Source organism: Lonchura striata, chromosome 2 (genome assembly GCF_046129695.1).
Source record: "Lonchura striata isolate bLonStr1 chromosome 2, bLonStr1.mat, whole genome shotgun sequence".
NCBI classification, from domain to species: Eukaryota; Metazoa; Chordata; class Aves; order Passeriformes; family Estrildidae; genus Lonchura; species Lonchura striata.
Window position 1 is genome coordinate 10463638 of NC_134604.1, and position 14333 is coordinate 10477970.

General features: G+C 37.4%; 1 protein-coding gene across 8 annotated transcripts in view; it reads right to left on the reverse strand.

The window, feature by feature from the left end:
• The window catches only part of ROBO1 (roundabout guidance receptor 1), a 684057-nt gene that overhangs the window by 75669 nt on the left and 594055 nt on the right, over positions 1-14333 (reverse strand). For all 8 annotated transcript variants that reach the window (XM_031505944.2, XM_077790952.1, XM_077790955.1 and 5 more), the window contains 3 exons: positions 9689-9809; positions 5981-6119; positions 4638-4765 (listed from right to left, as the gene is read on the reverse strand). In XM_031505944.2, coding sequence (XP_031361804.1) covers positions 4638-4765; positions 5981-6119; positions 9689-9809 — 388 coding nt within the window. The remainder of the gene's footprint in view (positions 1-4637; positions 4766-5980; positions 6120-9688; positions 9810-14333) is intronic.

Consider the following 14333-nt stretch of genomic DNA (forward strand, 5'->3'; position numbering starts at 1 on the left):
AAACATTTATATGGTATCAGACAGATGAAAGAGCAAATCCTATTCCTTTATATTCCGGGTGGTATTCACAGCCTTTCCCAGAAGCCTTATCAAATTGATGTCTTTTACTGTGTGCCTTGAAGCTACCTTGCACAAAGAGGAGGTGGAAGGAGGAGGAAATTCCAGACCTGAAGCATGTGCCACCTTTTCAGATTAAAATTCCTTGTCAGTCGACTCTTACAGCAAAATCACAGCCAGGAGTCACTTATCCGAAGTTCCACTCTCTATCTACCTTGCAGACAAGCTCTGTTAACCCTAAAATTAAAGACATCACAATCTAAAAAGGCTTGGTATCAGACATTGCCACTGTAAAATATGAACTGGTCGGTACAATTTCCATAGGAATTCTTCTTTTTTCCTGCCAAACAGATAACACCAAATGTGCTTAGTGCCTTTGAATGGCAAAATTTACATTTTACAGTTCAGTCCCTGCTGCAGCAGGTTTAGGTGTAGTTAGGCAGGGCCCTGTACCAAGTATTGCACACTCCTCCAGAGCCACTGCTTGAGTAGGGAGAGCTAAGAGCTCAAAAAACTCCTGTTCAAGGAAAAGATTCCAATCTTCTGCAGACTACCACAGTCACCTACAGCCAATGTTGAAGTCCTGAAGCCAACTGAGTCACTGGAGCTGTTGCTCCCAGCTCCTGCTGAGTCTCACCTACACTGCCACTGCTGTGATGGTTCCTGGCCAGCTGCAGATTAGGGCTGCCACTGGAACCCTAACTTACACTTGTGTGTTTCAGAGAACAGCTCATTTCACCAGAAATTATAAACTTATTATAAAATTAGATGCCAAAAAAGCCAAAATAAGTACCACAAATGGGAGCAAAGCAAATGGAAGTAAGTAAGAATATGTAAAACCTTTGGTTCTTAGATTTGCTTGAAAGTATTTTCATGGTTAAATGTGGGATTTGCAATTTCTTGAAGATGCCCTACTTCCATCTGCATTAATGGTAAAACTAATTCTCTTTTACTACTGAAGTTCTGAAGTATGCATCTTTGGTAATTTTGTGTGTCTTAGGAACATTGCTTTCAATGATATGTATATAGTAATGAAATTAATATATTTCCTAAAGTCCTGCTTTGAGGCATAAAGCTAAGGAAGTCACACAATAGAAACCTACACAAAACATGAAATGCATCTTGCATATATATTTCAAATACAATACAATATAAATACAATAAATATATCCAGCTTGCTTAGTGCTAGAGAGAAGTTCACTGTTTGCAGTGATGCCATTTTTTTCCTTTTCTGAAGTATATCAGCTACTTGGTGAAATATAACATGTTGGCAAAATAAAATGGGCTCTGGGCTGCTTCCTGGCATTATGTATTGATTGAGGTATTTATTTAATAATTAATCATCCCCTGAATGAAATGCTTCCACATGTATTTAGCAATGTCTCTGGATGCCTTACAGATGCAGTACACATTGCTGCAAAATGAAAACAGAGGGTAGAAATCTCCAATTTTAGGTATATGGAAACAACATCAGGATTACATTTCCTTAACTATTTAATTTTCCAAGGAGACAATAAGATAACTTGACAGTTTTAGGGATGGAAATGCTTCTAAGCAGCAGGAGTAAAACACTAAAGGAAGAGTTCAAACTTCACTACGTCAATACAGAACTCCAAATTTGGTTTGTGAATATGGCTGAAGTCATGGGATGCATGTAGGAAACTCTTATTGCTCCAAAAGTTATGAGCCTGTACAGAGGAAAATAGTGATTCCAGTAAGCAGCATATGTGATGCCAGTGCTATGAGCAGGAAGAACATAAAAATGGAACTGATATTCCCTCCTCTCTCTTGTGTTTTTACGGTTAACAGTTTATTACATAGAGAGAGGCAGAGTTGAACTACCCGAGCTGACAGTTCCTAGTCCAGGGACACGGCCTGGGCTGGCTCCCAGCTCAGAAGCATCACTGTGGCTGTGCAGCATTCCCGGAACAGGGAGCCCTGCAGGGCCTGCACCAGGCACGAGGCAGAGCTGAGCAGGAGGAGAGGCTCCTGTGGGATCCAGGGCAGCTCCCTGTGAGACCCAGGATAGCTGTTCACCACGTCCCATCCGCACCTCCCCGACAGCTGCCTATCTCAATTGCCCTGGCGCTGCACGCTGCACCTTTTAGTGCCCCAGATAACCCTCCACAGCAGAGAGCACACTGGGTTCAGCCATGGTGTCAGTGGAAATGATGAGTAGAGAAGAAGATAAATCCATTTCCTAGTGCTGCCAACCCCGAGGCCCTGAAGAGCGCTGCTTGCACTCCCTGCCACAGCCCCACTGCGCCGACGCTTGACAGATGGGGACTGTCCCTTTCCTGACATGGACACACGTCTGGGGTCACCCCTGACAGCTCTCATATTCCTCCTCTGGCACAGAGTCTCGCACAGAAATACCACAGCCTGTTGCTGAGATACTGAAGAGGAAAAAACCCAAACCAAAGCTCCGCAAATAACCCAAACTCACTCAAACCCACGCCAAACTCCCTCCTTGCCTTTGGCTGAATTGAACATGCCTGCACAGTGGCAGCTGTAATGTCTGAAGCTGTGATTGACAATGCAGCCCTCTGTTTACAAATAGGCAACAAAAATAACTCAGTTTGGCACAGCAGAACACACATTTACTAAACTCTACAGTTTAGGTCATGTGACGATAACCAAAAGTGCAGAAGAGAGTTGCTGGTTGCATTCCTTAAATCACCCAGAAAAAAACCCCATAAAATCATAAAAAAGCAATGAACCAACAACAAAAAAAAAGTCAAACAGCTGTGTGTCCACAAACAGTCAGAGCAATCTTATTTTAGTACTGAAACAAGATCAGTCTACTTTTCTAGATACAGCATAGGCAAAAAGCTGATCCTTTAGGAAAAAAACCCATGTGTTTTAACAAGGGAAAAGGAGAGGAGGGAACAAGAGAAGGCAGAAAAGGGAGAAAAAATATAAAAAAATCCGAATGGAAAATTCATCTGCTAGAGGAGTATTTTTTTCCCTTCCCATAAAACTTGGTCTCTTGGATACACTAGTAAATGGATTTTGATCATAATTTATTTCATTACCAACTACAAATTGCACCTACACATTACAGTTTCTCACATCAATCCCTCCTATGCAGACATTAGTGCAGACAAATGGCTCAGGAGGTAATCCATTCACACTGGGAAACAAATTACCCCATAACAATACCCTCAGAGCAAAGCTGCCACAGTGTAAATATCTACTGTGTAATACAAGCACTTAAAAATTAGGATCTTGATGAATCAGGACTTAGCCTATGATCTTGTTCCTTAAAAATACCAGTTTATTATCAAAAAGATCTCATTAAATTTCTAACATCTACATACTTAAGTCATTTTATATCTATTAGCACCATTAAGCTAAATGGGATTTCAAGTATGTTTTTGTTTATTATTTTGAATAGGACTATGAAAGATTAGGGCCACCAAGAGTTTATTTCCAGAAATGTTACTGCTTAACCAGTCATTAAAGCAAATTTTCTTAATAGTAACATTTTACAGGATTAACAGTTGATTTAAGACGTGATCTTCAGAACAAATAATACTTTAAGAAATAATTCAGTCCTTCTCCTTTGAATAAACTGTGCTTACTACTCACAAGTTTATCCTTTAGTCTCCAACACTGAGCATGAGAGCTGGTTATTTTACAAACATAAGGTATGAGTTTTGAAGTATAAACATCATGGTGACGAACAAAACAGAACATCTCAAAATTCTTGGTTTTATGAGAGCTTCAACTAAAGAATTCAATACTTTCCTAACAGAGGGACACCAAATGTTTCTGATGGAAAAACGAGAGCAGGTTCAGGGCAAGACCTTTCCTGTTACAGTAAATGTGTCAAAATAGAGGCCTGTTACCAAATAAAATACTTTTAAGCCTATACTTCCCCAGAACTCCATAATGACTAATTCCCACTGAACAGAGAAAAGGACAGGAGGAACATCAGCGCCCAGAAAAAAGCATCAGGATGACATCATTGCCTGTCTGCTAGCCAGGAAAGGAAGAGAGGGATTATCTGAATAGTGAACATCTGGATTGTGTATATAAAGGCAGTGAAGGATTTTTATACATATTAGTTCATTGGGTTCCACTGAATTTTTATCTTACAAAGAAACAGTAGTGCTACAATACGCCTTTATAATGAAAAAGCAACAGGAATTCCAGCGGTCTGGGTTGGTGTATTAAGAGATACACAAACAGATTTATCATTCACTGCTTCTCTACTATAGTTAATTGAAAAATCTTGGCAGATACTTGAACTTGCAACTCTTTCTTCTTGAATTAAAAAAATGCAGCTTAGTAACACTGACTTTGTTCTTTCTGTGTTTCAGATACAAAGATTGCAAGTGACTTGATTCTGAACTTAAAGAACTGAAATTCAAAACATACTCGGTTCCCCATCCCAGCATTGTAAAGACTGCTTAAAAAAATCTTACATGTGAAGTGTTTCCATTTCCTCAGAATGCAACTCAAAACAAATTTGAATTTTCACATTTTTTTATCTCTAGAGTTGTTGTACAAAGAAAAATCAACTTATTCTAGTACAACTTTATTCAACTTTATTCTTTGCAAAGAAACACTCTTACCTTGAACTGTTAAAGTTGCTGATGCCTCAGCTTTTCCAACCATATTTTCTGCAACACAAGTGTATGATCCCATGTCTCCTGCCATAACTTTTCTGATTTTCAAGGTATGATCATCACGGATTTCGTATCTTTAAATATACATAGTAGTTAACAATGAATAGGAATAACATAACTTTGTACAATTTCTGTAAAGGGTAAAACCATGGGGGATTTGCTCTAAAAATATTCTCATTTCCGTATTTCCCATAAGGGGGGGAAAAAAGTATACATATAAATTGATAATGCAAAATAAAGTTTTAAAACCAAAATATAGCCAAATATTTGAAAACCTTATTCTGATATTATTTGCACACAATTGCAAAGTCCTAATGCAGAACATCTTAATTATTAGAATTTTTTTAACAAGTAAATGTTTTTTAACATGGTTGAAATAAAATATTGTTCCCAAGAAGATCAGAATTGCTTGAAAGCCAAGATAAATCACAATTAATTCTTTTTTTTCTTTTTTTTTTCGAAGGGAAAAGGCCTTTCCTAAAGGCCTTTCACCAATTTCTTTCCTTTCAGCACCTTTCTCTCTTTTATGCATAATGCAGTCAATGTGTTTCAATTTATGGTAAGTAGATTTTTCTCCTAAAAATGACAGTTTTTATTAAAGCTATGGACAACATTATCAAGAAGCTGGATTTCAAAAGTAAGTGGCCAACAAATCCAATCCTATTAAAGGGTTTTCTTCTTTCAGTCCACTCCCCTGAAAGTTTTTTAAACTGATAATTAGGATTTCGAAGTAAGTAAATTTAGTATTTAATCTGCCTCTATGTTGATCTATCACAGGGTGTGTTTATTTTTAATAGCGTGTTTTACTTTTTGGTCTGAATTCCAGCAATAACGAGGAAGTTCATTCGAAACCTAGCAACAAAAACATGTATAACCAAGGCAGCTTTCTACATTGCCAGACTACATTTTACATCAATTGCAATTCCAGTATGTACTTATTGATGTTGTAATCTCTTTCACTATTTGTAATGCATTCTCCAAAACTTTTAGTAATCACAAAAGACTCTTCAGGTGAAGAATTAATCTGTATCTGATGCTACTGGCTGAACTTGGTTGTTTTGTGGTACATTTGTCGTGTGTTGTCACAACAAAAATTTGAAAGCAGGCCGTTCTTAAGTTTCAACATAAATTGCAAATTCAACTAGAGCACAGTGCTAATTAGAAATGTTTTATTGGATCAAGCCAGGCCTTTTGCATTCAAGACAAAGAAATTCTAACTGTCAACCACTGAGTGCCCTCATCATACACCAAACTAGATGTCACAAAAAGGGTAACTCCAAGTACTGCACCTTGCTTTTGGCAGCTCCCCGTCATCTTTCCTCCACCTCACTGTAGGGACTGGGTCACCTCTCGCCTCACACTTAAATTCTGCACTGTCATCCACAGTCACCGCCAAATTGCTTGGTCTCTTCACAAAAGATGGTCTCTCTAAAGGGAAAGAAAAGGAAAACAAGGATTAATCCAGCAGTTCTGTGTCCAGATTGCACAGGATCTCTGTGAGGCTGCTTGCAGGTGTCAGCAGCAAGCATTCCGTGCAATAATTTCCAGTGCTGCATTTGAAAGGCAACTTTTTCTTTCACCAGAACACACGAAGTAAAACAAACCAAAAATATTCAGAATGTCCTTTGTGGCATTCACATTCTCTGTCTCAGGGTTTTTTCCTAGAGAAGCACAGAGAGAAGAAGAGAAAACCAGTCTTATCTGTACCTGGGTTTGTGCCCATGTGGAATAGAGATTGTTTACCCAAGGTGATGGCTTGATTGGATTCTGGTGATGGTTGTTTGGATTCATGGACCTATTTGGAGCCAACAGCTGTTGGAGTCCAACAGCTGAGAGTCACAGGTTTTTCTAGTTAGTGATAGTTCTTGTTAGTGTAATATAGTATAATAAAGTAATTAATTAGCCTTCTGAAATCATTGGAGTACAGACATCATTCTTCCCAGGCGTTAGGGATCCCAGCTCTGATAGTCCTCTCTGTAGCTTTTGTTCATCAAAACTGCTGCCATCCCTGACTTAAATTGCAGGACATGGATGACCCAAGTCCTGGCTCACCACAGTCAGGTTAACTGCTGCACACTTATGCTCAGACTTTCTGGAACAAAGGGTGACCCCAGTACAGGCTGCGTTGTTTTGGTAAACCCTGCAGATTTCAGGAAAGGTATTGATACGCTTTTCTACCTGTAACAGGATTCAAAGCTTTAGGTTGCTGGGCTATGCACACTTTCATAATTCCACGCCGGGCTGCACTGCAGTGAGGTTTGCACACTCCCAAGGATAAAAGTGGCTTTAAACAATTTCTGGAATATTCCAGGAATGAACCATCTAGAAGAGCAGCACCAGATGACAACAGCATGTCCATAAAATAACTGGGAAGGTTTAGCAGGAGAGTGTTTGGCAGGTTCCTTTGCCTAAGGCAGATGAACTTTTTGTCTATAAACCTGTGAAAGCTCTGAGGGAGTTGAGAAGGCAGTTGCATGTTTTGACTTGTATGTACTAAAGATATAAATATCATCCCCCTGGAACTGCAACAGTCTGAGGCCATTGGCACCATCAGGAAGTGTGAATACCCAAAAATACTCCACAAATTTCTCAGAGGAGTACAAAACAACCAGACAGGAGGATAAAGAGACAATCCCATACTCTTCATGTCTCACATTTGTGTTTGAGAAAAGCAATTCTAAATATTACTCTGGATTTGCAGACACAGAGATTCAATATTAAAAAATCTTCATGGTTCGAAAAGGAAATGTGACTGAACAAAATCTTATTTAAAAAAAAAAAAAAGCTTCCTTTATTCTCAAGGATGTCCAGACCAGCTGGACACTTGTGTTGTAGAAAACGTTACTTTGCTGGCCATGGTAGGAAATAATGTTAAATGAAATAGCAAGTTGATCTTTAAAGCTGTCAGTTCTAGCCTGAGTTCATATACAAGAAGTGAGAAATAAAACAGAGATCAACAGACATAAATCTAGCTGTGAATTAAAAAGATACAAGTATAGACAAACCCCTACCCTGGCCCCTTTCTTGTAGGTGCCGAAAAAAACCAAACCTGAATGCAAGAAAAGAACATCCAGATTAAATTTCAGAGTAGGAACAGTTTGGGGAAGAATATTTAACTTAACTATGCAAGAGAAAAAGAACTGATCTGGTAAGACTAAGACTGCTACCCAACAGCAAAACCCACAAGAGGCACGTTGTTCTCCAGATCAGTTTTCAAAGGAAGAATAATGGACTCCCACGAGTTTTTGTCTGCCCATTTATAACACTCTTACTCAATGCAGAAACAGATAAGGGAAATCAGCACTGATTTAAGAATCTATCTTTGTCACATGATTATTTGGTACATACAAGGAAAGCTTAGCAAGGATAACTTTGAAACTTTCTAATATTACAATTTCTGGCATGCAATCCTCCCTCTGATCTAAAGCAGAGACCTAGAAGCAAAAGTTCAACTTCTAAATAACCAAACCTCATAAATAGAAGATTAATACAGAAAACATTTAATATATGAAGTTAGCATACTACTCATGCTTTTTCATGCATATCCAAGTCCGAGTTGAAAGAATAAACTGTTTTTAAGATTTCTAGACACAGGCTGGTAAGACATTAAACGCTTTACTGACCTATTTGAAAACAAAACCTCACTAGTTTCCCCAGGCCATTCAGTTTTCAGGCTGAAAATCTGAAATATGTCTGAAAGGAACAGGAGATGAAGAAAAAGCCAGACAGAGCTCTGCCTGCAATGCACCCCTCTTACAGGTGTTTAGCAACAGAAATATTTTTTCAGCCTAAGTTATCAAACAGCCCAGCCCATGATTCCCTCCTTGGCAGCAGACTAATGATGACCTGTTAAATGGTACAGTTAAATAGAAGCCTGGTGCCAGGGCTTTACTCAATTAATTACAACTTTCAAGTTTAGATTTTGCTTGAAGGTTCTGAAAGTCTATTTGAAAATAAACTTCCTCCCCTAGTGCTTCAAAAGGGTTTATACAAAACCAAAATAAAGCAGTACAAAGTCTTCCTCAGCTTCTAAAGGGTTACATACCACCTTCTTCCTGGATATTCAGTTTGAACATTTTAAGATGGCATTAAACCTTGTTTTATTTAGGAAACCCCTGTTTCACACGAAACTCTGAACAGGTCTTCAAGTTGCCTGAGTCCTAGCTCAACAGTGTAGGGAAGACAGATAAAAGTGCCAAAGACAGAGAAGACAGCTCTTAAACATGAATTTAACAAAAATAAAACCACCAACAAGCCACTAGTACTGCAGCAGCACTGTGATGGAAACAAGTGGGCTGTGAACCAGGGCTTGGATTGTCTCATCCTGTAAAGATGCAACACCTATTTTTTTTTTTTTCAACTTATCTCAAGCATCCTCTAATTTAAAGTAAAATGGGACATATTTTGAAAGAAAAGCACCTAAATTCTCCTATGCTAAAGGAATACTGGGACTGCAGGTGGACTTACAGCTTTCCTCCTGATGTTGCATCAAAACATACAATTTTCAGCTAAGCTCAGCTATCTTAAATGAAAACACATTTTTTGATGCTCAGAGGGACTATCAATAGAATCACTTGAACAAGAAGATCTGTTGTAGTTTTACAACACTCAGCACACGTTCCTATAAATGAAAGGATAATTACTCCAAATAGAAATTTAGAGTAATTCTGATTCTCTCCAGTAAGAAGGAAAAACTAAGCCTCTGCTTCTTAAACTTGTTAATTTTTGTTTTGCTGTTATTTCACAATACTGATCCAGTCATGGACACTGGAATTATTTTCAGTTTGAGCATTAAATACAAAAGCATCTAATAAGAGGAAAAAGCTGTCCCAGGTGGGCTGCAGATATATTACCTTCCTTCTATGTACTAGATCACAACCACGAGAAAAACATTTTCAGCACTGAAAAAGAAATGGATCAGAATGTTTAGAGAAAGGCTTACTAGGAAAAACAAAAGATGGACATTTTCATCAACAGATTCTAAAAGGAATTCTTACCTAAAACAGTGAGCTCTGCAACTTCACTTTCACGTTCTCCAACCATATTTGTTCCAACACAAACATATTTGCCAGCATCATTCTTTCGTGTGTATGTGATCATCAGCTTTCCTCCTCTGATCTAGGACAAACCAAAGACAATAAAAGTACTTCAGTATGAATTATCGATTTAATAGTAATAGCTGGGAAAAGATTTTGTTACAGATAATAAAACAGAACAAGCCATTTGTGGTTTTACCTATCACACTAAAAAAGTGGAAAAAATTACTATTAGGCTAATTTCCTTCTCTTATGCAGAAAGCTTGTGTTTTAATTTTACATCAATATTTTAAAATCTCTGAGATTTGAAGACTTGTTAGTTTTTTCTTCATTCTGTGTGATGTAATGCATGCTCACCAGCCTATTTAATGCTTGTTAGCCAGAAGGACTGTAATTCCTTCCCATGCATTGATAAAATCAGTTGGAGAGTAAAAATTAGCACGAGACATAAATCTCATTTTCACATCAAGTGCTGCAATTACTTTTTCTTGACAAGAAATATGTGCACACTATCCTGCTGCTGGTCGTGCTCATTATTATTCATGAATTTGGTGTTTGTTTTTGTTTTCATTTCTTAAGGAAGTGAAGGAAATTCTTTATTCTTTAGTTCTTCACCTTAAATAGGTAAGTTTAAAGGCTGATAAGCAGATGAGCAGAAGCAATTACATTATTACTGAGAAATGAATAACACTCTGCTCTTAATTTTGAATTCAGCTTTTGGGAGATAACAGAATTCCAATAACCCCCAAATCAGAAAACACACTTACCTTTTGTGATTTCAATTCTTATTACATTATATAAAAATGCACATTAAATGCATATGAAAATACCTTCCTTTAAAAGGATTTTTTCTCCCATTTTATTGACCAAATAGTTGAACAAGTTGCAAAGTTCACCAAAATGCATCAAAATTTGAGTAGGCAGCTGCATATGTACCACGTTTACTTTGATATACAAAAAAAGTTCTTCAATTACAGAAGATACATTCTGAAGTACACATATGCTTACAAGCCCTATCACTTTTGAAAGCCACTGTAGTTCAAGCCATGGGTGGAAGTAGACAATAAATAAAAGGCACATATGAAGCTACATGAAAGGCTCTAATGTGGTCAGTGACAAGAAGAGAGTGTTCTCAATATGAGGTATTTAGCTCGAGTTGCCTGCAGCTAGAAATCTATCCCTGGAAATTTGACATCTCGAGCAGCGTTGGGCTCTGATTGTCATTGTAGGATGTACAGGCACAGAGATGACAGTCAGTTATTGAGATAAATGGACACACACGTGGAGTGTAGACAGCGTTGCATACAAATTTCATTCTGTTGCCTTTGGCACTCATTGCTTGAGAGCACAAGAGAAATGTCCTTTATCATTCAGAAAGCTGGTAATGCTGAAATTTCAGTGGAGATTTGAGGCATGAGGAATGAAAAAAATAAAGGTGACCTGCAAACACACATCTTTCAAGAATCTATATGCAGTTTTAGATTGCTGACTGCCTGAACTGGTGAGCAGAGGAAGAGGATGTAAACTATAACTAGAAGTCTACAGATGTATTTATTTCTGTTTTACATGTCCCTAAATCACAGAAGCAATTGATTTTCCAAATAGTATATGCAAAGGATTAAAAAAACCCCACGACTTTCACTTGCATTTTGGGGTACTTGTATATCCAGATACATATGCAGAAACTTCTACCTTTTATGTATATAAATAGTGACCACACTGGATAGAACAAAAAAATGTATTTATATGTCACAAGAATTTGCCAGCTCATCTGATGGTTTCAAAACCATGTAAACTGAAATCTGTGATTTTTGTGTATGTCTTCAAAGTTTGAATGTTAGTGACATTCAGTAGCATTTGTGCTCCTCTATTATTTTATCACTTAAGAAAATCCCATCCAAATCCACCACAATATGACACAACTGCATATCTTGCACAAATTGTAACCTTAAGCAAGAACAATCCTAGGAATTTCTTGTAGGAATTGCTACAAGACTCTCTTCAAAGCATAGATGGAGAAAAGCATTAAAGCAGAAACATATGAAAAACTAAAAAGTCATTGAAAGCTGCTTTTCTTGCAAGTTATTTGAGATTTAGATAAAGCAGAAGAGGCAGAGGAAGCATTCCCTCATGGATGTTGAGGCAGACTTTCTAGGATGTGACATGCACGCTGAAGGAGGCTGTGCTTACAACATGGAATTCTGAATGCATGTGCAGAGGGGTTTCTTTTGTTAGGTTGGTTGCTTTCCTTAAAACATAAGAAGGGTTTAGAACTTTCACTACAATGACAGTTATTCCACATGGAATTGTGATAAATTACACAGCTACAATAAAATGTGCCACCACTGAATGTGGAATTACACGTCTGTAACTGGAGCACTCACAGATGGCTAGAAGGAAGTGAACTTCCCCTGGTGGGCAACTACCAATGCATTTTGAAAAATTAGGCACCCACCATCTCAATAAGACTAGACTATCCCTTCAGTTTAATATGACATTGCAAATGAAAACTGCAGCTATGAAAAATTGATGTTGTCTATGTGCAGTATTTCTTCTCAACAAGCACTCCCAGAAATACCTATGGACCATAGACCAATGGCTTTAAGTAAAAAAAGTACATAAAATTTGGTAGGAACACATAAAGAATCACTGCTGAATTTGTCTTACTAAGTTCATATCCAGTACTGAGAGCTGTAAACAGTCAAATCACCTTTGGAGACAGTACATGAAATCTTGCAAATTACAACTCTTCACAGTCTGCCTATACTTAACAGTATATGAAGGCATTTTAATTTGAGTGCTCTGGCTCTTCTCATATTTTTGCCCTTGCCCCAGAGTACACCAGCTGGACTTTATAGCAGCAAATGATATAATTTGCAAAGTGACAGGCAGTGAGTATACCATTACATCCCAAACCTCCTGAAGAGTTGTGACCATGCTGAATACCAGCAGAAGTCCTTTCTTCCTAGTAAACAAGATACAGAAAACAGTTTTATTCCACCACTTTAGTAGATATGGTTGTGCCGTGGGAAAAGAACGGCTTTGCTAACTGCCAAAGCTAAAATTCTAATTGTGGAAGTAAGTGTCATGTTTCATTTATACCAAAATGAAGCCAAGACACTTTTTGGCTTTTCATGCCTCTTCAAGTATTTTGTTCTGTGCCTAACAGCAAATCTATCAGGTATTTACAAGTTGGATAATACAAGAATAACACTGAATTCTAATAAGAGAAAAAGACTGATTCTAATAAGAGAAAAAGATTCTAGTAAGAGAAAAAGCATTTCACAGATGATCTTCAGCTGCCTGTACGATGTGTGGATTATTGTATGTATGTTAAGAAAATATATGGTGGTGACTTACAAAGACTTACAAAGACTTTTTGAAAGCTATTTTCTATGACCTGCCTGCCTGACCATATTTTGCTCCTCCTCAGTAAATTGCTCATTCAAGCAAGTCCACTTCATTTATTTCTTTAAACAATAGTTGGAGATGTTCATACAGAAAACTCTAGGCACCCACAGAGTTAACTAGGTCCAGAATTGTAAATTATGGCCACCCAGCAGCAAAAAATCATATACAAATAATGAATCAACTCAGTCAGCCAATAAATCAAATCCATAAAAACTTACCCAAGGGTTCTACAACATACCACCAAGAATTCAGTATAGCTGTACACACATATATTCTTATTCTGAGACCATATTTTATATACCTATGTGCGTTGTGTATATGTGAGTAAATTTCTGCACATATAAATCCGTACCCATCTGTCTGTGTTATGAAATATTTTTATATATGTGGGTGATTCATTTACTTTTCACAGAAATGTGGTATGAAATATGAGACAGAATGAAGCCATAAGAGAAATGCTTGGGGAGTCCAAATATAAATGTGAGTGACATTTTTTTAACTTTCTTTCAGTTTCTAGTTTATTTCTATTTAATAAATAAAATCTGCTCTGTTGCAAAATATTTCAAAGGCAAACAAATTAATAGGAAAATCAAATTTAGACGGCAGAATGAAATACTGACTTCTGTTTGTATAGCCAGGGTTTCTGCATATGTGATACCACAAATTCAATATATTTTAGTCTTCCACAGTACAGCATACACAACAACTCATTTTCTCTCATTTTCTAAATTGAAAGTGGTGGGTATGTAATATTAACATGTCAGACACTGCCTTTGCTTTAAAAGTGTAAATTATGAATAACAATACAACAGTCGAAGTACAAGGTGAGTCCAGGCAATTGTAATTAACAGTGCCACCAATGGTATATCCAAATAAAATGAACTTTTATTTCTTAGTTACGAAACACAGCGTTTGTTCATTTTCCTCTGTCTGGTCTAGCATCCCAAAATATCCATATCACAACTCACCACTGCAGGAGAGGCTGTAAGGCATGGAATGTCAGCAATGGAAGGCAGCTTTGCAGTTTGAACAAAGTTGAACAAAAAAGGGTAAAAATCATTATCTTAATTTTTATTTAAAAATTTGTATCTTGTTCCAAGCCTTGTGAATCCCATGTATTCTTCTCTACCTATTATAGCATGCTTAAATATCAGACACTAGACATCAAAATGTGTTTGGAGCAGGTATTCAACAA